Here is a 25,871-nt window from a genome sequence, read left to right as displayed (position 1 = left end):
TCCCCCCCCCGGGAGGGCGAAGCGCACCGGGCCGGGCTCGATGGTGCCGCGCTCTGAGGCAGGTGCGGGACGAGGAGCAGGCTCGGTGGGCCGCGGCCGCCAGCGCCGGGCGAAGCGGGAGGGCCTTGCGCCGCCCCCTCACGGCCCGGCTCCCCCAGCGCACGGAGCGCGGTGCACGCCGGGACTTGTAGTCCTCGCCGCGCCCTGCGCTCGTCGCCACTTCCGCTCGGGGGGGAGGGGGGAGGAAGTGGCTCCCATTGGCTGCCGGCCGTCAGGCTCTGCCGGCGGGCAGCGGAAGTGACGTGCGGCCGGCGAGGGGCGGCCGTTGCGCGGCGGAGACTTTGAACGGCGGCGCGGGCGGTCGGTCGGTCGGTCGGGCCGGAGCCATGAGCGCGGGGCCGGGCCAGCGGCAGCAGCAGCAGGCGCTGCTCCGCCAGGTGAGCGCGGGGCCGCCGCCGCCGCCTCGCCCCGGAGGCCTGAGGGGCGAGGGGAGGTGGCCCTCCATCCGTTCCCCCCTTCCCCCCCCCCCCCCCGCCTCAGGGGCCGCCGGGCTCCGCGCGGCCCCTCACGCGCTCTGCTCCCCCAGGTGCTGGGCTGGCGGGCGGCCGCCGCCGTCGCCTGGTCCGTGCTGCTGCTGCCCCTCTGCACCGCGGCCTTCGTCGTCCTCAGCGGCATCGACCCCTTCCACCCGCTGCGCTGGATCTCGAGTAGGTGCTCCGCGCCGGTGGCGGGCGGAGCGGGGCGCCGTTTGCGCCGCGGGGCAGCGCTCGCGGCCTCGCGGCGGGGGTGGGGGGCCGCCCGGCAGCCGCCTGCTGCGGAGGCTGGCTCGAGTGTCTACGCCTGCTCCTGTGCTAGGGAGCCATCGTTTCCTACGAGCGGCTGTTCTCCGCGCTCTCCCCTTGCTGCTCGCCTTGAGGTTAACCTGTTGCCGGAGCTTGGAGAAATGCTTGGAGATAACTTACTTACGAGCTGGGGGTTTCACGTGCACTATATGCGTGCCCTTAATTTCTAAATTAAGCGTGCAGACTGACTCGTACACGTGCGCAGTACGAATGAGAGTGTCTAATTGCTCGGTGCTGAGGCAGGCCTTTCCTGAAAGCTCAGTAGCTCTTTACAGAGAAGGAAGTGTGTATATGCAAGTGCTGCACAGCTGTGCATGGATATACGCTTTCATTTATCTTTGCAATTTATTCAGTTCCTCTCGCTCAGGCAGCCATTGTTTTAAATGCTTGTTACAGAAAGGATGTTTACATGTGAAGTGACCTGAGGGTAGTGTTTTGAATCAATTTGTCAAATAAAGTTCTAGTTGCAGTAGCTGACTAGGTTTCCTTTGACTTTTTTGTAGTTTTTACAGCCCTGTGTTGGCACTTGTGTTTTTTCCCCTTCTCTGTTATTTTGCACTTGGGGAAAAACTGACTATGACATATTTCAGTTTTACTTGGTGCATTTCTAACTAGTCTGTAAAACGTAAGTTTCTGTGTTGCTTATAACTGTAATAGCTATAATTTTCCTTAGACAAAAATAACTCCTGCAAGCTGATGTAAGTATGTCCTTCAGAGAAAAAATCAGGCTCTATGATTTAGTTTTAAGTGCTCGGACACAAGCCTTTCCACCTGGGGCACCTGCTGTTTGTATAATGCAAAAGAGCCTAAGGATACTGTAGCTTTGGTGCATTGGGTCGTGAATGAAATTGCTAACGTAACCCAGACTTTTCCCCCAGTGTATTCGCACACAGTGCAGAAAATAGAGAAGTATTTTAATGGAAGCTTGATGGCTGTGATCATTTAGCTGCTCAAAGCAGAGACTTGATTTTTTTTTTTCCCCTCTCATTGGTTGTTTTTCAGGGTTTCGTACTTTCAAACAAAACCAATTTACTCTGTTTAAAAAAAAAAAAAACGTTTATCTTTTCATTGTGAGCGTATGGCTGCAGCTTTTATTAAATAGCAGGGAACTGTGTTAGCCACAGTTTAAAAAAAAATCTTTCAAATTGAGTTACAAAATTGTTAATGTTCATTTATGATAAACCCAGTTATAAGGGTATAGAGTATTTTCTGTGAAATTTAAATATACTTTCAACCAGAAGTACTGTGCAGCTAGGCTGATCTGGTACGAAGTTAGTTAAGTCCATTGATTATTGCTAACTGCTTAAACGTTGTTCTCTTATTTAACGTATCCATGTTGTGTTCTTACAATCTTCTGATGTTTTTTTCTTATTTTAGATTCTTTCAATGACTTGTATACTTCCTATGTCATCTTTTGTATCCTTCTTATGTCGGTGGTGATATTAGTAATAAGCGTCTTCAACGTTGAATTTTATGCAGGTGGGTTATATAAATCGCTGAAGTGGCTATGATAACTGAATTATTAGCAAAGTGACCATTTAAAAAGCTTTATATTTATACTTAACATTGTGCATCTATATTAATTTAAGAACAAATTTATCAAAGCTTATTTTTAAGTAAAGATGAACACTGTATTTACTCGTTGCTGCAGTGACAAAGGGGGGCCATGACAGTAGTGGATTTGTTTGTGTCAGAAGACTGATTTTTTTTTTTTTTTTTCAAAGCAGAAAACATTCTAGATTACTTAAGAAGAGTGTCTCATGGCTGAGACACTCTTTAGCTGAGTTGCTTTATTGATTTCTTTATCGTTTAGTGACTGAATCCAACTGCAAGGCTTCGTTGGTACCAATGACGTCTCTTTCAAATGAAGTATTTTAGGTATAGCAAATGAAGATTCACTTTGAGCTTTTATTTGCAGTTGTGCCATCAATACCATGCTCTCGATTAGCACTGATAGGAAAAATTATTCACCCTCAGCAAGTTCTCCATTCGCTTGTTCATGCTGTAATGGGAATGTTGGTTGCTTGGTGTGCTGCAGTTATGACAAAAGGGAAGTTCCAGTTTCTTGCTGTGCCCTGCACATGTTCAGAAAGGTAATTACTTGTATGCATTAAATTAATTATGCAAAGATCTTCTATCGTAAAATGTGTTTATTCGTGTCCCCTTTTGAGCAAAAGAATAAGATTTGAGTACTAACGAAAATGAGCAATTATGTGTGGATATCCTTTGCTAAAGGATACCCTAATTTATATAGCTATTACAATGCATTAAAGAAATAACTGGACCAGAACCTCAACAAAACTAAATTGCCATGATTGTTGACAGAGGTTGAATGGTGAAAGATTCATTCTTCCTTGAACTAGGTCTTGGTTTTTTGGTTGCGATGACAGATCCAAAAAATACTAGAGGTATCCTTGTGCATGAATCACAAAAATAGGCGGAAGGATTTACACTTGCGGGGAAGGGGGGACTGAAATATCATCACATTTTCTGATCAGGACAGTCAAAACAAACTTCTGATTACCTAAGGCTAGAATAACTTTATTTTTCTTTTTTAACTCAGTATTAATACCAGGTTCTCTATTTTAGCCTAGATGATGCTGTTCCTCAGATGTGTCTAAATGAGTATCACCTCTTTTTTCTACTGTCTGGAGCTTTCATGGGATACAGCTATAGTCTCTTGTATCTTGTTAACAATATGAACTATTTGCCGTTTCCAATCATACAGGTAAGAAATTTAAAAACCTTCACAGAACAAAATGTCTAAGCAAAACTGTGACCCAAAAAACCCCTTTTCTTTAGTACTTTTGAATATGGCAGTAGCAGCTCTCTGTTGGCATGTTTTCACTAATTGATGAAGCATGCACATAGTTAGCTTCAAATGCCAGTAATTTTCATCTTCCTCCTTCCTATCTTGCCCTTGCAAATAAGCACAGTAATTGAGGATGACATAATTATAAAATTTACATCCCTCTGTTAAATGCTGACTGAGGTGGAGCACTGCAGAAAGTGAACTACAGGAGAGAGAGAAAAAGACAACATGCACATACTGAACGTTAACTTCAGGAACTGACAGCAAGGGTCACCTAAAAGCAAAAAATCCCTGAGAGTATTAAAAAAAAAATCAATTGTAACTGAGTACCAAATAATTTAAAGTTTAAATAGCTAATTAAGCCTTGCTTAAAGCTCAACATCCACATGTTTGTGTGTGTAGTGCTGTGGAAACTGAAATTCCACTAAGCTCTTCAGAGGGGGCTCTAGCAGTTCTGCAGAAGTTTGTACCAATGACAAATGCTGAGGGATGGCTTCTGAACCAGCATCTTAAAAATATTTCTGCTGTTGCTGTAACCTTACAGCAGCCATTAACTTTGCATGACTCCCATGTTTACAGTAAAGTCCAACCGATTGGGCAAAGTGTCTTTAAACAAGGTTATTTGTGTTAGTGCAAAACATGTCATTCGTTTTATGACCATTCAGTTTATCCGCAAGCAAGCAAAATAAACATAATTTTGACAAGATGTAGTTGCAGTATTTCATTTAAATATTTAAATAATATAATATTTATTAATATTCATTTAATAATATTTATTTATAATATAAATATTTAAATAAATAAAAAGTCTTCTAATAATATTTAAATATTATTAAAATCAACCTAGCCAAGTAAAATTTGGTTTTGTATTTGCCTATAGTTTCAGACAGGTTTCCTTGGTCTTTGGGAAAGATATGCTGTTTCCTTTCCTATGGAGAAAGGATTCAGCGTTGCACTACTGCTGTTAGAAGAATTACTGTCAACTCACGCTTGTCTGAATTTTCTGTTTTAATCGAATGCTTAAGTCTAACTGAAATCCAGTGGATGAATGTGCTCTCATTGGTTTTCTGTTTATTTTGCGTTAGACAGCATTTTTATAGTTTGTTTCCCTGTTTGTAAAGTCCATTTCCCCACTGTCCATTTTCCTGCTGATACAAGGAGGAAAAAGGATGAAAACTAGAGATTATTATGAAGTGACAGAAATAGACTGTGAGAATAAGTAGTAGTTGTAATGCCTGGAATTAGAGAATGGCCAAGTTTGGAAGGGACCTCTGGAGATCATCTGGTCCAACCCCCTTGCTCAAGCAGGGTCATCTAGAGCACGTTGCACAGGATTGCGTCCAGGCGAGTTTTGAATATCTCCAGGGAAGGAGACTCCACAATGTCTCTTCATTGCCTTAAATTAATCTTTTAAACTCATCTAAACTTCAGGTTTACTGCGTTTCAACTACCTTATCCTTTTTTTTAATCATTTTAAATGATTTGTTCTGAATGCAGAATGTTAAATTAGTTTATTTTGTTTTTTGTCTTTAGCAATACAAGTACTTACGTTTCAGACGATCTGTGCCTCTCCTCATTAAACACAGTTGCGTGGAATCACTGTATCTGGTTAGAAACTTCTGTGTTGCATATTACTTTTTTGGTAAGGGCTCCTGAAATTCTTTTTGTTATTATTTCTATATTCTGAAAACTTTCTTTAATCAGTCATGTGGAAGGTTGAAAACGCCTAACTTGCTCAAGACATATAGGCTTGTTTAAAAAGTAGACAGGTCTAACACCTCTCTAAAATAGTGAGAAAAAGCACGAAGCTTGAATCTTAGCAGTATTTGCATGATGGCAAATCTTGCAGCCTAACAGAAGCTTGCGTAGTATATGAGAAATGTCTCTTCTCCAGAAAGGTTGACACCTTCTATAAGAATTCCTGATCTAGCTGATAGTACTGTCATCTTTAATATTAAAAGGTGAGGACAGTGGGGGACACTAGTTTCCGAACTGTAACCTAAAGTCCGTGTTTGGATGCCTTACTAAAACCGTAGTACTTCTCTGGATTACTGAGTCTCCAGTGATCTTTTCTGTGGAGAAAACTTGTTGCAGGCAGCTGTGAAGTAACTTCTCCATAAGAGGAGCTACGAAACCTTACCGTCTGGTGTTCAACAAGTGCCTGTTTTAAATCCTGATGTTTCAGGCCACTGTTTAAATGTCAGTCCTGATCTGTGACAAAAAGCCTGCAAACGTGAAAGCATAACGTAATTCAAAAGTTTTGTTTTAGTCTGTAACTTATTCCCCATTTTTTCTTTAAATATTCATGATATTATAGTAGTTCCATTATAATGTGCAGCACAAACATCTCCATGCTTTGGACTGCTCCTTCCATTGCCTGGTACTGGAGTTACAGCCTTACAGAGCTGAACCTGGCGTACCAGCAGTGTGTGTGATGACAGATACAAACGTGTGTGTGTGTCTATATCTATGGAAGTTGCTAGGTTTTCACCTTTTTTTTTAATGTAAGACTGAACACTTTGCTTTTATTCTCCTATGCAGTTTGTATTATTTGGAAAAAATTGGGGAGGAAAAGGTGACAGCTCCCTCCCAAGTGAAACCGAAGCTTGCTCTTTAGGGCTGGACTTTCTAAAAATCAGTATTTTGAAAGCTATGGTTGTATACACTTAAGTATACACTTAAATGATGTCAAAATATGATAAAATGATTTCCATCTTATTTACATTAGGGGATAACTTAAAAATGTAGTGTGTTCTATATTGTTTTCCATTAAATCTTTAAAAACACGCTGCTGCTGCCAGGACTGCAGATGAATATGAAATTGCTATTAACTATCTCTTGTCAGTGAAAAATACAAATAACTCCAATGAGACTTTCTGAGAAGCTGGAAATAAAATTTGGGATAGGATCTACATCTTTCGCTGTGCATTTGCTGGCCTGAAGCCTTTTTGCATTCTCTTGTTTCAGTCTCTAAAGAGGGGGGAAAAAAAAAAAAGGACGGATTGTTCTCTAGAACATGCATGTTAAAAGGCCAGTCTTTGTCTCTATATGTTATTCTACTTTAGACTTCTTTCTGGCCTATTATGTACATGTTTGGCAGTGTCATATTAGTTTCACAGTGTTTCTTTTTGGGCCTGTAGGTTATGTCCCAAGGGTATGGATAAGTACCACAATGGATCTTCATATAGACAGGTAGGTAGTACACTGTGTTAAAAACTTGCGGGAGAATATTGCCAACAGCTGCCTTTGCTAGAGAAGTCTGGCTTAGCGACTGGCTCTTTGCATGTAGGAGGATCCAGTTCCATGCCTCCCAGTACAGCACATAGGGTACTGTATGCTTCCGAAATGGCTCCTACCCAGAATGTGGTGGTTCCTTTTGGATGCATCTTATAGATAGTCATTAAGAAATCCTCACTGGTCTCCTTCATCTCTGTAATTATCTAAAATATTAAAAAGGCTTAACTGTCCAAATCTCATACATGTGTTTTATCTGTTTTTCTGGTATTTTAGATTTTTTTTTTTTTGTATGGCTACCATTCCTTTTACAATAGGGAAGCTGGAGTTCTTAATACCTTAATTGACTGAAATTGTGATCATAGTTACTTATTTCATATTTCCTTTTCTTTTATTTCATTACTTACATGTTTCAGGATCGTAGTTACTGAAAAATTAAAAGGAATAAATGGGATTTCGTAATATCTTTGAGAAGCAGTTTTTGGCCCCCAAAAAGAGTGTAACTCTATTCTTGAAAATGTTGCTACTCTAATCTAACCTATAGAGTAGGTTAGAGTAGCTTAACTCGAACTTACAGGTTACTATAGGCATCTTCCATAATAAAAATACTTACGTCGTCTTGTTTTATCTGCAGTAAATTGCATCTTCTTGACACTCTGACTGGCTTACTGGATCTCTCCTTGCTCTACCATGCCTGGTTGTGTGGAGTATTTCTCCTGATTACCTGGTACATTGCATGGTTACTCTTCAAAATTTATGCTACAGAGGTTAGTACTTAATGACCGTACTAAAGGCCTAACATCAGTGTTGTGCAGATAATACTTTCTTTTCAAAAATAGTTTTGCTGAGAAATAACTTAATTATGAATTCTGTTCCCCCCCCACCCCAAGCCCACACTACAGATATCTGAACAGTCAAGAGAGTCCTAGGGGTTAACTGACGTTCTTTTTTTTTCGTACAGCAAGACAGCTTGTGCTGCTCACAAAATTAACACGTTTGCAGCAGTACTTTATTTCCACCTCTACTTCTGTTTCTATGTTCCCCTTTTTCTGGTCATATGATTGATGCTCCATGCAGGTGCTCCTTGGGCCACCCTAGTAAAGAACTTTGTGCTGCCTGGAGTCTGCACCAACTTCCTTATGTCGTTTTGGTATAAGAGACAGCTGAGCCAGTAAAGGGCCCATATGTGTCTTGCAGAGCTTATTAGCTTTATCTGTTTTTCCATGTAGTGATTTTTGTATTTGAGCTTGAGACTAGCTGGAGAATTGTGACAAACAGCTGTAGGTTACGTAGGAAGATAACTTCTGGAAACTCTTTAGCTCTTGTGGAAATTTTACAATATGAAAGAAACCAAAACACTGTCAGTATTCTGCGAGCTAAGCTCTAGAAATCTCAAATTTAAACAAGCCATCAAAGTACATAGCCCTCCAAAGCAGAGACATGTTAATAGAATTCAGGCTATGGTATTAAAATAGACTTCAAGCAGTTTTGGGAATTAATACACTTCTTGTTTTTTCATTTAACCATTAAGCTGCAAATTAATATGGCTAAAAAATGCCATTTAAATATATAAAAAATTGCATTAGAGTGAAGTTGAGACCATGACTTTAAAAAAATGAAGTTTTGCAGACCAACAAGACTTTATCTTTGTTGGCTAATCCAGAAATTCTGATACAAAAATACAGAGCACAAAAAGTTATCAATCTCTTTAATGAAAACTTTTGTTAGACTGCAGGTTAACAGCAAAATGAGTGGGATTCAAAGCCTGGACTAATACATTCTTGAAATGCAAAGGACCCTTATGGGATAAAAAGGCATATTCAGTGCTTTTTAGAATGTTAGCTTTAATTAAAAGGTCTCTAGTTATTATGATTGCATGGAGAAAAGATTAATAGCAACTCAAGCATAACGGATGTAATAATGTGTTAGAATCTGTAGACAGGCTGGAACAAGAGCTCTGAGGTGTGAATGTCCAATTTCAAAGGATAATAGTTGAAGCGCTGGTGAGCGCTGCCTCAACACCACTGATTATTGTATTGCTTATAAAGCTATGCAAGACAAAAGAAGCATCCAGTTGTGAAGGTATAAAATGGATGTTGCCCTTTTGGCTGTTAAAGAAGAAAGATTTACTTACCCATGTGAATTTTCTTTTGATGAGTTGAACAGCTTCCAGAGCTGTTTGTAAATAGTTGCGTGGTGTAAACTGAAAAGTCACTAGAGAAATTGTTCATTTAGTTCAGTGAAATCACTTTATTAACCCTTTATAAGCAATTGCTACTATAAGTTTCGACTTAGCACTTGGAAAGGGAGGAGAAATAATTGAAAAAAATATTTTCAAAGATAGGTTGCTGTAAATGTGAGACTGACGGATGACCTGTACCCGAACATGTTCATATTAAATAGTTTAAAAAATATGCAGTGTTTGATGCAATTTAAGCACTGTTATTTGCATTTTATACATTGTAATTGTGAGAACAGGAAAACAAATTCTGTTTAAGGACAGAATATGAATCTTATGATTAAAAATAAGAATTCTGTAGTTTGTTAGTGAAATAATACAAGTGAAGAATTTTAAAGTCTTTTATTTGATTATGGAACCCTCAGTTTTTCACCTGGTTGGTCAAGACACTCTTTTAAAGACAGGCATTACATACAGTTTCCCCCATCTAACTACAGATACGTAGTTAGGTGGATTTCTCTTTCATGTGATACGATGCCCCTAACTACTAAAGGTATGGGTAACATGGAAGGTATTTGAAGATAAATACAATGAAGGATGGTAGCTGGATTTGCTAGGACTCCTCAACTTCAGAAGTAACTGCTGAAGTTTTTTCTCTATGTTAGAAATTACAGGCTAATCTATAGTAAATTGTGTTTTTGTGGTTGTTCGTTCGTCTGATAAATACCAGCTTGGATGTGGTCTTTCATCAATTTTTCTCATGTTTTGCTCTGTGTAACACAACTTCTGATGTTTATATTTAGACGCATCACTTTCCTGTCCAACCAACTTTTGCTGAGGAGACAGACCAGTGCCTACCTAAAATTTTAAACAGCAACCCTCCGCTCATTATAAAGGTAATGGAATCACCACCGTATTTCCAGCTGGATGTGTGCTGAAAAGGTGTTTCTCAAAGCCTGTAATCAGATCTTCTTTGTAGCAGTTATTTTAAGCTGTTTGTTCTTCTAAAAAGCTGCCTCAGAACACTCAACAAGGGAGTAACGCTTAGTGCTGAAAACCTGTTTGGTAGTGACATCTGCTGGTGCTTACCATGCTATGTTACTCGAGCTGGAGAGAGACTCATTTAGTTAGAAGTGAGATGTATTTAATTTGTCTGCAAGAAAAGCATGTTAGTATACTAATGCTAAAACAAAATGTTTATGACATTCAGTTTTTAACTCATTTAACTTCAGGTCTCTATCAGATGAACAGTTATTTTTCAAATCTTTGTACACTTAACACTTTGCCTGTACTGCATGTATTTGTGTTCTTACATGTGCGATCTTTCTTGAAATAAAAAATGATTTCCATGTTTATATTGGGAATCTTTTTTTTAAAGACAGTGCTATAAAAGCTACTTAATCTGTGAATAAAGGAGAGTAATTTTGGTCTGACTGTTAATATTAACAAGATTTATTGAAATAATAATTCAAAATGTGAGAACTCATACAAGAAGTATAAAGAAAGATGATGATAATCTCTTGCACATGCAAGTTCCACGTTTAATGATGATAGAGGTCCCTGATAAGCCTAGAAATGCAATACATTGCAATTCATTTGAACACTTTTTTTAAGGTTTGCTGCATGATCAAAGGATGATTAGGGAAGACTAGAGGCCTCCTACAGCACAGTTAAAGATGCAGGAAGTCTAATTTATAATCTCAGCACTTACTGAAGTATCCAACTTGTAGTTGGGTCTTGTCATAGTTGCAAGGTGAGGGAAATCCAATTGTTTTGGGATTGCCATGTTCACTCCTTAATAAGATAGGAAAAGCTGTTGTTCTGCTTAAGAAAAAAGCATGTTTGGTACTATATGACAAACTATGCAATTGAACTATGGCTTGCAGAAGGAGTTCTTACCTTAGATTTTTGAGCTCTTTCTGTTGTTGTTTAGCTGTTAAGCCTAGAAACCGTGTGTTAGATCATCTTTACTGATATTTCATTCCTTCTGCTGTAAAGTTCTCTGTGAAGCTCGCTCTTATGCAGCAGCTTGGTCCAAAGTGATTCTAGAGATGTGTGCAGTCCCTTGCCTCCTTTTTCTCTGGCATGGGGCTGTGGTTTAGTCTGTGTGAACTCATTCTTTGTTAGGGATTGCATTTGTAGGGATAACACTTCTATGGAAACCCAATGGATTTTTGAATGCACTAAAACATTTTCCTTTCTTTGCAGTTTTTAGCCTTACAAGACTTGATGTTACTTTCTCAGTATTCTCCTGTTCGTCGACAGGAAGTCTTTAGTCTTAGTCAGCCAGGTAACTATAAAACTCTTCCATGTTGATTCCTTTTTAAAAAAAAAAAAAAAGAAGTGTTAATCAAATGCTTTTGGAAGTAATGAGAGTGAGGCATGCTACATAAGCCAGGAGGCCTTATAAGTAAAAGTACCCCATGCTGTGTTTTCCAGAAGGATGCTTAATTATCTATATTCATATTGTTTCATCTACTAAACTCAACAAATACTTGTGCCTGTTGTTTGATTTAAATGACATCCATGAGGAAACACAGGTCTCGGGTACTGAAAGCAGGGCATTCTTGACATCACAGTTCTAATAGTCCAAACTGAATAATCTAAAAGATTTGTATGAAAGCCTAATGTTCAGATGTGAGTGAGATATGAAATCAAGCATAAATAGTAAGTCACCACTAGAGTTGTGAAAGCAAACAATGGCTATGATTTCAATTAGCGTACAAGCCTCTTGACGTATACAAAGATATGGCAGAGGAGGTCAATTAAAACTGCCTAGAAGCCTTCAGGAACTTTGTTGCACTTCATCAGGCATTCTAGTGTTTGTACTACTTCAAAGCTGTTTGTCATCACAGTTGATATTGCTTTTGTTGATTTTTTAGTTGTTTAGTAGATTTCAAATCTGATGGGCTGAACTGCCTATGTTTTCTGCGTACTTAGGGTGTTTCCCTGAAGTCTTTTAGAGTTATCCATTCACTGAAAAGATAGACTTTGTCCATGTTTTCATTTTCCTCTCAGTATTTAACTAAACTGTTACAGTGGAAATGCACTGTGGCTTCTTAGAAGTGGAAAGGTACTATAGCTTTTCAAGCTTATGCTGGAAGCAGATGGGCTATCAGAATAGATATAATGATGCACATCTTGATTAAACATGCCTACTGCATTTCATGTCGTTCGTGTGCGTACTGCTAGGTGGGCACCCACACAACTGGACTGCAATATCAAAGGAGTGTTTAAGCCTTCTGAATGATCTGACCCAGAGGCTGATCACACAGCAGGAAGCTGCAGCAGCAAATGGGAGAGCAAAGCAACCATCAGGAGAACTGAAAATATCTCCACAGACTCCAGGTATCTGAGGGAAAGGTTCACAACAGTTTGTAAAGCCTGAAAATACTGATAGATTACAAAGGTATGCTAGCCTAAGTTAAACTGTGTGGAGAAATGAGTTGCAGGTTTTCCTTCAAATAAATGTAAATTAAAAAAAAGTGCCACTCCTCCCACCCCCGTTTCATTTTAAATATTTTTGTCATAATAACACCAAAATAACTGAAATACACTCTTTGCAAGTTTTCTGTTTCAGTTTTACTGTGCATGATGTTTTGTACAGTAAAGTTTTTCACACTTACATGAATTAGGAAGTCTAGTAATTACATTTTTAGTAAGTGGTAGAACTTGATGCAGGGAGAAATGAAATCTTGCCAGGAGACATTTTGTAATTTGCATAGCTGCTCTTACCAGTTTAAACTAATCGTAAAATTAGTTTTTGTTTTGTTGTTGTGGGGACTCTGAATATCTGTGTATGATTTACTCGCTATCACTGTAGAATAAGGAAAGCCAGCCTGGCTCTTGAGCCATGGGCAGCTTGCAGGCAGTTCAGGCGTTTCACATGCCAGACTTGTGCCTTGTGACTGGCAGCAGAGCTGTGCTGGTACTAGGGATGCCAAATGACTGAACCCCTTAGCAGCCAGTGCCTAGGATACAAGTGTACTCTTGCCTCAGGACAGGGGCTTGTGTAGGTGTTTTAAAGGTGAATCGCTTCTCATGCTGCTGTTCCCTCTGTTCTCTTGGATTTTGTGACTGACGTGGAGCTCTCGCTAACAAGCAGAGTAGAAGAATGGCCATCCCTATGGAGGGACTGTCTTTAAGGAGGCTTTTTTCTAGTGCTTAATCCTAGAAGCGCACTGTAGATGTATGTGTGAGGGCATAGTAGTGCTAGTTAGGAAAAGAGGAAAAAAAAATCCACTTATCTCTTGCTGTTTTTAAGTCAATGAACTTGAAAAGAAGCACACATCAAAATCAGTGTGGAGTGTTTTAAAGACCACAGTGGAAAAGATTTATTAAAAGCTCTGAAAATACATTAGTTGCAACCAAATAACAAATGTCTTCTATTTCAGCTGTTTCACGTGTGCCAGCCTGTTTGTCTTCATGCACTGTGTCCTTTGTCATTAGGAGCCATTGTGACAGAAGACATGTCCTTCCAGTTACAGAGGTCAAATGTCATTCCCAGAGCCCCCATGCCTTCCCTGGTTAAATCATCCCTGTTGCCTTTAAAGATGTCACCTGGGTCTGATATTGGTACACCTTTCAGTTCACCTGTTTCAAATTGCAAGGTGGGAGTTCTGGATTTAAACTCTCCTTGGCATGGATCAGTCCAAAGTCCTCATGTTATGAGAAGAGGACCAAAGCTGTGGACATCACATTCAGGTAGAGATTTTTCCACTGTGTTTGTTTTTAGTCATGTGGTCACTAGTTTAGTAGACATGTTGATAGAGATCTGTATCTTTAGGATAAAAGTGACAGTAACCAATTTTTCTGAAGAGGTTTTACTTCCCTTGTAGATCTGCAAATGAATGGTTCTCACCAAGAATCCTTTCCAGTGCTCTCTGTTGCAAGAGCTGGCAGTGAAGCAGTACAGCCCAGCTTTATTTACACATGGCTTCAGAACAAGCAAGAACAGGTAGAGTAAACGTTGCGGTACAGATGGGTTACAGCTAGTGCAGCTTAGGTATTCTTCCTTCTTGAAAGAATTTTTCATTTTGTTTAATGAATACTTTCTTCAATTAGCTTGCATAACTTAAAATCCTTCCTCCACCCTTCCTTCAGTCCCTTTGTACTGCTTCTTGTGAGAAGATGTTAGAGTTGAGGTGGGCCAACTATGCATACCTTTAGTTAATTAAAGGCAACATTTTTTATCTTATTTTGTTTCTTTTCAGATAAAAAGCTTCTTGTCAAAACGAGTGCTGATAATGTATTTCTTCAGCAAGGTAATCATTGTCTTGTGACTGTGCAGCGTGCCCTAGGAATGCATGAGCATATGGCTTCTGCTATGGCACTATGTACTTTTTTTTTTAATATATAGTAGAAACATTTCTGAAACCTCTATCTTATACTAAGTTTTTACAACATTCTTCAGACTGTAAAACTTTATACTTACTACTGCTATGAAGCTCACAGTATCCATACCTACATTACCATACATGAGGCGATCTCATAAATGTGTACAAGTATCTGAAGGGGGAGTGTCAACAGGATGAGGCCAGCCTCTTCTCCGTGGTGCCCAGCAACAGGACAAGAGGCAATGGGCAGAAACTGAACCACAGGAAGTTCCATCTGAACCTGAGAAAAAACTTCTTCACTGTGAGGGTGACAGAGCATTGGAACAGGTTGCCCAGAGAGGGAGTGGAGTCTCCTTCCCTGGAGATGTTCAAAACCCGTCTGGATGTGATCCTGGGCAATATGCTCTAGGTGACCTTGCTTGAGCAGGGAGGTTGGACTAGATGATCTCCAGAGGTCCCTTCCAACCTAAACGATTCTGTGATTAAAAAGAGTAATAATACTTGTTTAAACTGAACTGTTTATAAAATGTATTTTGACTAAAGCATCATGTCCTAGAATAACACAACTGAGAACTTAACAAATGCAATTGTCTCATATGCTGTTTGTTAGATGATAAATTCCTCGAGTTAAAATTAAATTAAAATCAGTTAATTTTTTGTCAGGTAAATGTACTGAAAGAATTCTTTATAGTTTTCCTCTATGGGAGAAGTGGCAGCTGGGATGTTGGGAATTTCTCCTTATGAAATGTTGGTACTAATATTAATACTACCTTTCAGGTGAAACTGGAGACTTAAATACTACGTTTAGTTTAGTTTACACAGAGAAACAATCGAGCATTTCTCTTATAATAGAACAATAAACTCAATTGAGTTTTACAGAAACTTCCCCCTCTACCTTAGATCTTTTGGTTTTTTGTAGATTTAAATGTTTTCTGCAAGTGAAATCTTGTTTTTACATGCAGATATTTTTCTTGTGCATATAAGAATGGTTCATGCTTACATATACAGCAGTGTTTTCAGGTTCGTTGTAGACTGGCGTGGAGACTGAGTAAAGCAAGATCATGAAACAAGCACGGGGAAATTACCTAGTCTGTTTAGTCCTTGGAAACTAATTAGTCAAACATACTTCTTTTTTTTTTTTTTTTTTACCCCTCCCCCTCCAGAAGTCCCAATCATAGTTACAGGTTTGTGGGCAGCTCCTGTTTGAAAGGAATTTTTGTTTCTTGAAAGGTCAGATTTTTCTGTGTATTCCTTGAAGTCTATCAGCCTTACTGGTCTTTTCTGACGGGAGAGACGTGATTTTTGTCATGTGTAATACCTTGATTGAAACCTGCAATTCTGGTGATATTTAAATTAAGTGTGCTCAGAGTTCTTTGGTTTCTTCTCAGCATCCAGAAGCCTCCATCCAAGCTGTCTTTTCCGATGCCCAAATGCATATCTGGGCATTAGAAGGTAAGCAGTTTCTGTTCCAATGTGTTCTGATCCATTGTCTCTTGCACTACAACAACTAAAAGGATCTAATTCCAGACTTGCAATGCCCTGTGCTTTATAAATACAATAGAAGACAGATCCTTGAATCTACTTTGATGCAAAAATGTGACTGCATTTCATGTATACACATGAATAAAGATCCAAGTTATTTGTTAGCTTTGAGATTCTGTGCAAGATCTTCTAGTTTGTGTTCAGTAGAGGTTCGGGTGTTAAATTTGAAGATCCCTGAATTTGATTCCTTTAGCTTATCTCCCACGTGAGGCCACGTATCACTTCTATAGTCTCTTCAGTAACAAATTTATTATGGCCTTTTACGAAACAGCTTTTCTGAACAGAGGCTCTGAATCTTTCCCTGTTAATCATGGTCAGTTGAACTAGAGAATGAGAGAAGTTGCTTGAGATTTCAAAATTGTAAGAACCGGCTATAATTCGATGCGACAGTGTCAAAGATTATGGATATCAACATACAGATAATTATAACAGTCCGTGTGTGGTGTTTTTTTTCTTTTTTTTTAAGACAAAGAAACAAACCAAAGCACTCAGGTAGTAAGTTAACAAACAAACAGAAGGAGATGGTCTGGAGAGAATTAAAATAGCATTGAGAATATATGGTTGTACTACAGGATTTTTTGGTCTGTTTCAAGTTCACAAGCGTATACCAGCACTGATGCAAACTTTTGGACCTTGCAAACTTTGGATCTTTCTTCCTAGGTTAGATATTTTACAGGCAGATATGATGGGCTGTGTTATATTGAAGGTGATGGGTGAGAAAGTATAGAGCTAAGAGATGGGAGTCATAACTTCTGCTTTTATGCAAAACTGTATTTATCATTTGCCTTTTAACTAAAGGCTAGAGGGCTGTACTGTATTTTTTAAAAATATGATAAACAAGTAAACTGAGAAAGCATTTTAAAGCTAGATCGAGATTAGTTAAGGGTTCTGCCTGTTCAAGAGAACCAAGCAAGTTAAATTATCTGGAGATGTTTCGTGTATGGCTGACTGGAGGAGTGGAGAGAGGGAGCTTTTAGCTTTGATTTTACATTATTATTTTCCTTCTCTTACCATCATCCTCGAACTATTGTATACATTTCAAACCAGTGACTAATTTAGTCCTGAAGCAAGTCAAAGTTAAGGTAACTCTCATCTGGCTGCAGTAAATCTTGAAGAATTTCACCACACTAGTGAAATCTTCAAGTAATAATAGTATCTGTCCTATTTTTGTTAATGCTTCAGAAGTTAAGAAATCAAGTAAAAGTTAAGAATTCAGTAATTATGGCGCGCTCTCTCTCTCTCTCTCTCTCTCTCTCTTTTTAGGTCTATCTCATTTGGTAGCCTCCTCATTTACTGAAGACCAATTTGGAGTTGTCCAAACTACGCTGCCAGCTATTCTGAATACTTTACTGACTCTTCAGGAGGTGAAAACCATTAACTTTTCTGTAATGCAAAACAAGTTTAGGGAGGACAAGGCATTCTGTTAATTTTATATTTTGACATTGCTGACCAATCATAAGATTGAAGTTCTCGCGACTGTAAATTGCTTCTGATCTGCAGTTAACCTAAGCAAAACAGGTAGTTACCAGTTTGTTCGTTAAGAAACAGCTGAATGAAGTCCTTGTTAGACTTTTCTCTTCTACTTAGGAAGAAGCAAGTTCTTAATGGAAAGTTTCATTTCAAAAATAGTACTAAGTGCTCAATTTATTTAAGGGATAGTCCTTAAAATATAGTATTGTAATTGCTTAGTTAGGACTTTAGCTGGCTGTGCAGGTGCAACATGGAACACTTGGAGATACTGCAAATCACGGGAGATAAGATTTGTGTGGTGTTTCTGTACTAATACTATGGCATTACTCAAACGTTTCCAATCATCAGTAATTTATTTAAAAAAAAAAAAAAAAAGGTTTTCCGAGGCTGCTCTTGTCCTATTGATATAATCATTTTATACTGCCTTAACGGAGATTCTTGGAAAGAATTTTGAGGTTTTAAAAATTCTTCAGTGTAAGTAATCTATTCCAAGAACAGGCATGGGGGGGTGGGGGGCAACGGCGACCACCACCTTACTTCTAAAAGGTTAGGCTTGTTCTTCTACTGCAGCGTGTGTGTTCTGGTTAGCATTTAAGACTCGTTACCAGATTAACAGAGAATCTTATTACACAGAACTTGGTTCTCTGCTCGTGTTGATGGCCAGGGAATGCAAGGTTAAGCTCTGTCTCTGATACACTTGTGTGTGTCTTTGTGGAATTTCTGAACTTGTGGGTGGTTTTTTTGCTTTATTTGACACAAACACGTTCTATTATGAAATAATTGAAAAGAACAGATGAAACAAGCTCATATTGTTTTTTTCTAAATTAGGTTGTAGACAGACATTTCAAACTGCCTCATGTATCTAGCAAACCTCCCAGGATTTCAGGAAGTCTGGTGGACACATCCTACAAAACACTACGATTTGCACTTAGAGCATCTTTGAAAACAGCACTGTACCGGATAACTACTGTCTTTGGAGAACATTTGAAGTAAGGCCTTTTTCATGATTGTTTTCTAGCTAAACTTACTTTAAATGTTATTTTAGGACCTATGAAAAGGGAAGTTTGTGCACAAACTCCTTCAGGGCCTTATTTTAAGATAGCATTTTAATATTTTTGGATTTGTAGAACCTTACAATTGTTGTGTAGCAATATGGTCCCCCTTAAAAACTTAATTTTCACAGATTTCTGGGCAGCTTTTCTTGGTCACTTTTCATGGACTCTTTAGAAGCAGTCCATACAAAAACCCCACTCACGTAATAAATTTTAGCTGTTGGGGGGGAAAAAAAAGTAAATCAACGAGACACAACTATCTGCTCTGTAGAGAGAATCCTAGGAGGAGTCCAAATAGTCCGATACCCCTGTTTCTTGGTTGTCTGGTGATGGCTTTTTGTCTGCTGCTGTCAAAGCAGGCAAACTTTCACACTTGGCCTCTGAATGCATGGGACTGCAAGATGCTTCTTCAGCATCTATTCATCTCTTTTTTTGGGGGGAGAAACTGACTCTACTATATATCTGGCACTCCAAACTGAGATGTCATTCAGTTTGGAGTGCCAGATATATAGTAGAGATTATTTTTAAAGAGATTTTTAACTTGAAAAAAATCATTCTTGCAAGGTAAGCAATTTGCTTGTATGTGTTAAATGGTAAAGAAATAGAATATGTCTCTAGGGGCAAGTGTCTTTTAGTAGGGGAAGGCGTTGAGCAATCCTAGAGGCTTACAATTGACAATTTTAAGGATTGAAATCTAATCTTTTTTTTTGGTCTTGGAACATAGCATTTTCATACAGCTACGTTTTCTGAATTTCAACTTTGGTGTAATTATTGATTTCTATGTATGCTTGGTTTTGACATGAGGCTTTATTTTTGTGGTGTATATATTACCTTTAATGTAAAACCTTGTGTTTTGCATTTATTTTTAGTGCAGTGCAAGTGTCTACAGAACATAAGAAAAGACTTCAGCAATTCTTGGAATACAAAGAATAAATAACTTTTGATACAGCTACAGTTTGTGTTCAGCACTCTTGGTAAGAAGAAAATGGGACTAATGAGTTTCTATCTTGGCTATTTGGAAAAGCATGTGGAAATACAAGTCACAGCACAAAACTCTTAGAATTGTGCAGAAACTCTTCTGGTTTTGGGTCAGTTCATCTTTTGTATAATAAAACTTTTAAAACCTCATTTTGCTGTCTTTTAATATCACTTACAAATGAGAATGTCAGTTCTTATTCTGTGTGAGATTGCTATCAACATTTGAGATGATTTGAGTTACTTTGCCACTTAGAGCCTTCGCTGATTTTTCACTGTGTGCTCTTACCCTACCTTTTCCTGTTAAAGGGGTGAGTAGAGATTTACATTGATAATTAGTGTGCCTCAGTGTTTCATAAATCTAGTCGATAACACTTTTAGTGCAGATGAAGTACATACTTTAAAAGTAGGAAGCAGATGTGCCCAGAAATAAAACGTGCTACTCTTCTGTAAGAGGAAAATGTTCCTTCAGAGTAAAATGGGTGTGCAGAAAGGCATTGTTAAGAGACAAATACTGTCAATGTTTTATACAACTGCTCTTGAAAAGCTAGCAGCCTGGATTTTATCTTTAAGGTGACCTTTGAAACTAAGTTCTGATCTACACTGAAACATGCAGGAAGCATTATAGTATTTAGTAAATCTCTTCCGAGTAGTGATCCTGTGAATTAATTCCAAGAAGTTTGGATCAACAGCCTTCTGTTAAGGTAGATGGGAAGAATGCTGGTTTGTAACATATCCAGCTTTTTCAGAAACTACCAATAATGTGCATTATTTTGAAAAATGTGACCTTTCAAAACCTCTTTTAAATTCTTCATTGGGAAGCAAACTTGTCCAAATTGTTTGAAAATGTGAGCTACCTCCTTTTTAAACTTGCTCTAGTTATTGTCATAGCTATGCTGGAAAACATAAATGTAACATGAAGTGCTGAGATGTAGCTGCAGTACCTTGCATGTAACTTTCTCAGGATAAAAGTAAGTTAAATGGTCTTATAAATGAACTTAGTGCGATGAGGGGAAAGCAAACCTGGATCATTTTCTTTCCATTCTCTTTGATGCTGCTAGTCCTGTGTTTTACTGGAGTACTTAAGATCTGAAGATGGCCATGATGTCAGTTATGTTGGTGTGATGACTTGATCGGTTGGTAGAGTGACTGGGTAATAATTCTTTAGTGACCCCTTATGCTTTTGGAAAAGAAGGAGGGGAAAAAAAAAAACCTGCGTATTGCTTTCTTGCCTCAGAACTGAGGCAGTTAATTTTCTTGAAATGCAGGTACTGCATGTGTTATGATATCCAGATTGAGCTATACTGCTCCCTTTAGACTGAGGTAACATGCACCAAACACTGTAAGGTAATGGACAGCCTTTTATTATATTTAAAGGTTAAACCTTAAGTCTTTTAAAGTTTCCTCAGGCTTAACTTTTACCACAGATTTGACTATTACGTCCAAACCTCTTGCCTGTTTGGCTTATTAAATAATTTAATTTGCTCATGATCACATTTGCAATGTGCACCTGGAGTTTAAAATAGTGCTTTAGCTAGTACCTGAGGTGTAACTGTTGACCCAAATACTTTGGTTGAAAGTTTTAAAAATTTTTTTCATGCATTTAAACAGGTGCAGAATGTTTTTTTTATTGCTATGGGCATTTTGTGCAATACTCCCACAACTAGAAGTTGTAAGTTGTAATTACGTGCTATGGCTGTCAGCAGGAGGCTTAAAATGCAGACTTCTTTTTGACGCCGAAGTGCTTGAGGTCTGTCCTCCCTGCGTTGCAGTGGGGATTTGCACACATCTGCTAATGTGCATGTGATTCATGGCATTCTCAGTGTATGACAGAAGAGCTTTCAAAAGCTGATTGCTTTGTGGTTTCTTTAAAAGCTACAATTCTTAAAAAGCTGTAGAGCCCTTCCTCCCCCTGCCCCCTAGCTTTTACTTAAAAACAAAATGTCCATCCTTAACGATATCGCATGCTTATTAATATAACTGAACAAAAATTTAAAGTGTATGTTGGGTGCCCCCTGAAGATGCAGTAACTGACTGACATGATTCAAACAGAAATAGAGATAACATGGTAGTTTTGACTTTTGGCATAATTATATTCCTCTGTGACAAACAGAGGTGGTGTGTTGGCATTTTAAATCCTCTTATATACTTCTGCCTTAACATGAAAATAGCTTCTGTGAAACTTCTGTGAGGTATGGGAAGAGTCTCTCCAGTTCATCTCTGCATTCTGAGTAACGAGGAAAAAATCATAAAGTGTTTTTACAAATGATTTCTGTATAACTTCAGTTAAATAGGATCCCCCAAGCCTGATAATTCTTAATCTGTTTAATCAGCTTCTCTAAACTAAGCTGCACCTTCTTACTGGATTGCCTCCTGGATTCACAAGTGAAATCAATAGCATTTGTTTGATTGCTGTTCTGGTAACCTTGTGAACTACCTGTCTCTCCCTACAAGTTAACTGTAATCAAGAATACCTGAAGTTATTTGCACTGCAGCTGCAGAAAGGTAGGTAGCTGACTGGTCAGGTCTGTTTTCCTCTTACAATTTTGTAATGAAATAGAGGTTTTTAGCTCTTAAGCATTGTCTCTTACAAACTTGAACAAACTCTTATCCTGCTTCATTTTCTGAGACAGAACTGAAAATTCAGGCTACAGGTAGACAAACATGGTAGCTTGCCCTAGGCCTTGTAACTGTTGTACACTGTTGTATCTGAGGAAGCTGGGCAGGATTTGCTCCCTCACTATGAGCACTCTGCTCTTTTGGAGAATTGTGTTGATGACAATTGTTGCTTGGGGCTTGAATGCACTCTTGAAGTGATCTCAATTCTGTCTCTGCCATCTTTGAACAGAGGCTGTATTGGCTGTACTTTGCTCAGTGTCTCTAAAGCCTCTAACTTTCCAACAGTTTTCATGAGGCAGCTTTCTTCCTACCTCCTGAGAAACATGCATGGCTCCTAGGTCGACACAAGCACCCCTGCAGTTACATCCAGCTGCAGCTATGGAAATCTCAGCCTCTTGCTGCCGAATTTGCTGATACCTCTTTAGTCAGAGGCAAGTTGCGCAGTCAGTGGACTGTGTGCTCACCAGCCCTTCCTGCAGCTACTGCAATGGGCCATGTGCTGGATCTGATCTCTCTGCCCAGGGAAGGCCTGAGACTTTTGATGAGTGGAGATCTTGATACAAGTTTCCCCTGGGAGCACCCAAAGCTGTGGAGGTGCTGCTTGCCAGGGGCAGTGCTGTTGTCTTGACAGCAAATCCCCCTTTTCCAGGGGAGGAATGGCGGCAGCTTGCAGAGTTTTGCATGTTCAGGCACCTCCTGGCTGCAGCTTTGTGTGCTGGTGGTAGCCATGCTCCCGTTGCTGCCATCACGAGCTTTCTCCAAAGACAGAATAAAAATGGTCTGAGTTGAATCCTCTCAGAGGCTGAGCTGAGGACGCACGCGCTCCTCTCGCTGCAGTCTGATACTTTGTCATCAGTGCTGTGTCAATGTATTTGCTATGTGGGTCAAATGCGCTTGGGGGCCGTGGGCCTACCTGGAGTGCACTGTGCCAAGCGCTTATGTTCTAGGGGGACATTCCCACATCAGAATATTGCCTCCCATCACTGCAGCCGCAGACTTGTGGTAGAGATTTGCATCTGGCACATCGGTTTTGGACAGGCCTGTAGTATAAACAAACTGTGCAGCATGCTTGTGTCTGAGAAAACCAGCTGTGAGAAAGAGCAAAACCTACACTGTACTCTGATTTCAGAAGACAAAAAATGGATTAAGGACGACCATGCCTTTCTGCCCTCGCAAAAACCTCAAGACTACAGTAGAACTAGTGAGACAGAAGCTAGATGAACATGTTGTGTCTGAAGCCTACCATGAAATCAAAAACATAAATTCAAGGGGCAATAGTTCCCTAGGTGGCCTGCTGGATACACTAGCTGATTCTTCTAACGGGTGGTGATGGGGTAGATTTCTTTTTCTTCTTTTTTTCCCCTAAAAAGTAAGCCTGAGTTCCAGAACTAGGGCATATTTCAGAAAAAACTGTGGGCTACACAGCATAGGCGTGTGCTTATGCAGTCATCAAAGGAGCCAAGCGCTGAGTGAATAGTGAGGTCCTCTTCTCTAAAGAAAAAGAGCTGGCTTTGTCTTTTGCTTCTTAAATAACTGAACTTGTAAATCTCACTATTAAAGCTACGATGCTGGGGCTGCCTGTTGTATTTAACTGCATCTTGTCTGAAAAGGTACGGAGACAGCCCTGAGCTGAATTTTGAAGGAATGGGGAGCAGAGTGATACAGCGAGTTCAAAGATTGTTATATGTCATGAGTAAGGATCATTCTCGCTAAGCTCTGGTTCTGGGCTTGTCTTGTTTAAAGGTAGGGTGTTCCAGAGCAAGAGACAGGTTCGGAGATTAGCATCGCTGCAAGCTTTGGAGACCAAGTGGATGGGGCACCAGCTCTCTGAACTGTTGGCTTCCCTGTTTGTTTGCCAGCAGAGGTCACTGCTCGAAGTGTATTTAGGGAAGCACTAGGCTGCAGACCTTGCTGACAGTGATGGTACAAAGTTTTAATTTAAGGATAGGGCTGCAGTTCAAAGTTAGGTACCGAGGGGGCTGTCGCCTCTCAGACCCTGGCAGGTAGGTCTGGGAAAGGCGTTATCAGTATGTGCAAAGATTGTTGCAGGAAGGGTAAGACCAGTCCTACAGCTAGTGCAAGCCAAACACGGCCGGGGAGAAATGGTGTGTCCTTGCCTTTATCACAGGGTTCCTGTGTGGTGCTTCAGCTCTTCACGGGTGGTCACTACTTGCAAGACTCGTTTTCCTCATGTTCCCTTTGGGACATAAAGGGTTGAGTTGAACTGAGGGAACTGGAGCTGTGCTCTACCACATGCAATGTGGGAAATGCTAAATAAGCTGGAGTGGGGTTGGGGGGCAGGGAGAGGCTCAGACCTTCTTTGTCACAAGTTTAGCACCCAAACTAAAGGGATGCTTTTGGCTTCTGGGCCTTTCCTGTAAAATGGGGCTTAGCCTACCCCCACCCTCTCTCGCCTCACAGGGATGTACCGTATGACGATAACTGGCTCTTGCCTACAAATCACTAGGCTGCTGTAGTGATGGACACCATAGAAATGCCCTGGAGAAAATGAATAATTCGGGATCCTGTGCAGGGTTTGGCTGGGGTGAAGTAAATACATTCAATGTGTGGTCCAGACGCTAAGCCAATAAAGAGAAAACAGAAGAGTGACTAGCTGCTTATTCAGCAATCAACCATCTTCTGTGCATTGAATATGTGGATCCCCAGGCAAAAAGACTGTGGGGCCATGTAGTAAAGTCAGTGTTACAATTAATTTATAGTAGGTGTGAAGGGAGGTTGTACCAGCAGTTCTAGTTCTGGCATGTCCCAAGTGCTGAGGACTGGATTTTAAATGCAGAATGTTCTTTGCGACCTGTGCTGGCCTGTTTTTTTGTCTGTTTAGGACTTATGTTTACTGCCTGTGTCCTGTATGCACAGTGTGAGTGACTAATCTATTTATGGAGTGATGCAGATAAATAATACAGAGGAACGTTTGAGGAAGCTAACTGCAGGTGTAAAATACAATCTCATGAGTGGAGGCCCTTCTTTAGAGCTTTTTCTGGAAGTCCTCTAGAATAATCTGCCAAATAACTGAGGAGGCAGGGGGGAGAGGAAATAACGTGTAGCATTATAGCTTTTGGAGATTCTGGTCATTTCTTGCAGTCTCCGCACAAGAAATTAAAGTGGTGGATTAAAGATTACTGTCTGATCTTCCCAAAATATGCTAGCTATTGAAAAGAGACTTGCTTTTAAAAGATAAGTCACACTGATCTGAGGAACTTCTAACTACAAGCAATATAAACAAATCTCTAAGTTATGAGGGAACAGTTGAGTACATCCCTAGATAATGTGTGGTCAGTTTGACCCTGCTGTCTTAATTTAGGAGGTCATTTTAAAACCACTATAAAGAAGGGCTTTGTGCTGCCTTAAAGGGATACAGGCAATCTCTAAGAAAGAGGCTCACTTACAGAGACAATCCCTTTGGCTCAGTTTTTGTTTGGTTGTTTCTTTTTTACTATCTGTGTTGCAGTAAATTAAAACAAAAACAAGTCTGGACTTGGCATGCTGTTGTAAATAACTGCTGTGTGTGAATCGACAGCTCGTTTGCAGCCAGGTTATTTATGACAAAGTTTTTTATTTTTCCCACCAGAGAGGTGGTTTTGCTCTATATCAACAGAGTGCTTATGGTAACACCTCCCTCCTCTGTCTATACCAAAGCAGTTACACAAAGGCCTCACAATCTTAATTGCGTCCCTTTAAAAGAAAACAAAACAAGCAAAAATTTAATTTTGCTCCCTGCTGGAGTAGAAGCAGGGATTTCAGTACGTGAACTAGAGATGAATACTTCAACTCTGCTTGTTTGCTCTGTGC

The 25,871-nt window shown here is 39.7% G+C and overlaps 1 protein-coding gene across 1 annotated transcript; it reads left to right on the top strand.

Moving 5' to 3' along the window:
• Nucleotides 1-226: 226 nt before the first annotated feature.
• NDC1 (NDC1 transmembrane nucleoporin) lies at nucleotides 227-20,461 on the top strand. The gene is made up of 18 exons (XM_068953196.1): nucleotides 227-437; nucleotides 587-707; nucleotides 2,220-2,321; nucleotides 2,761-2,935; nucleotides 3,432-3,570; nucleotides 5,188-5,296; nucleotides 6,795-6,846; nucleotides 7,523-7,655; nucleotides 9,871-9,963; nucleotides 11,276-11,357; nucleotides 12,260-12,415; nucleotides 13,517-13,771; nucleotides 13,906-14,024; nucleotides 14,281-14,331; nucleotides 15,792-15,855; nucleotides 17,209-17,309; nucleotides 18,244-18,404; nucleotides 19,337-20,461. The coding sequence occupies exons 1-18, from the start codon at nucleotides 387-389 to the stop codon at nucleotides 19,398-19,400; spliced, it is 2,028 nt and encodes a 675-aa protein (XP_068809297.1). The 5' UTR covers nucleotides 227-386; the 3' UTR covers nucleotides 19,401-20,461.
• The last annotated feature ends 5,410 nt before the right edge of the window (nucleotides 20,462-25,871 follow it).

Source organism: Struthio camelus, chromosome 8, assembly GCF_040807025.1.
Source record: "Struthio camelus isolate bStrCam1 chromosome 8, bStrCam1.hap1, whole genome shotgun sequence".
Taxonomy (NCBI): domain Eukaryota; kingdom Metazoa; phylum Chordata; class Aves; order Struthioniformes; family Struthionidae; genus Struthio; species Struthio camelus.
The sequence above is the reverse complement of the archived record's forward strand: the minus strand, read 5'-3'. Positions and strand labels throughout refer to the sequence as shown.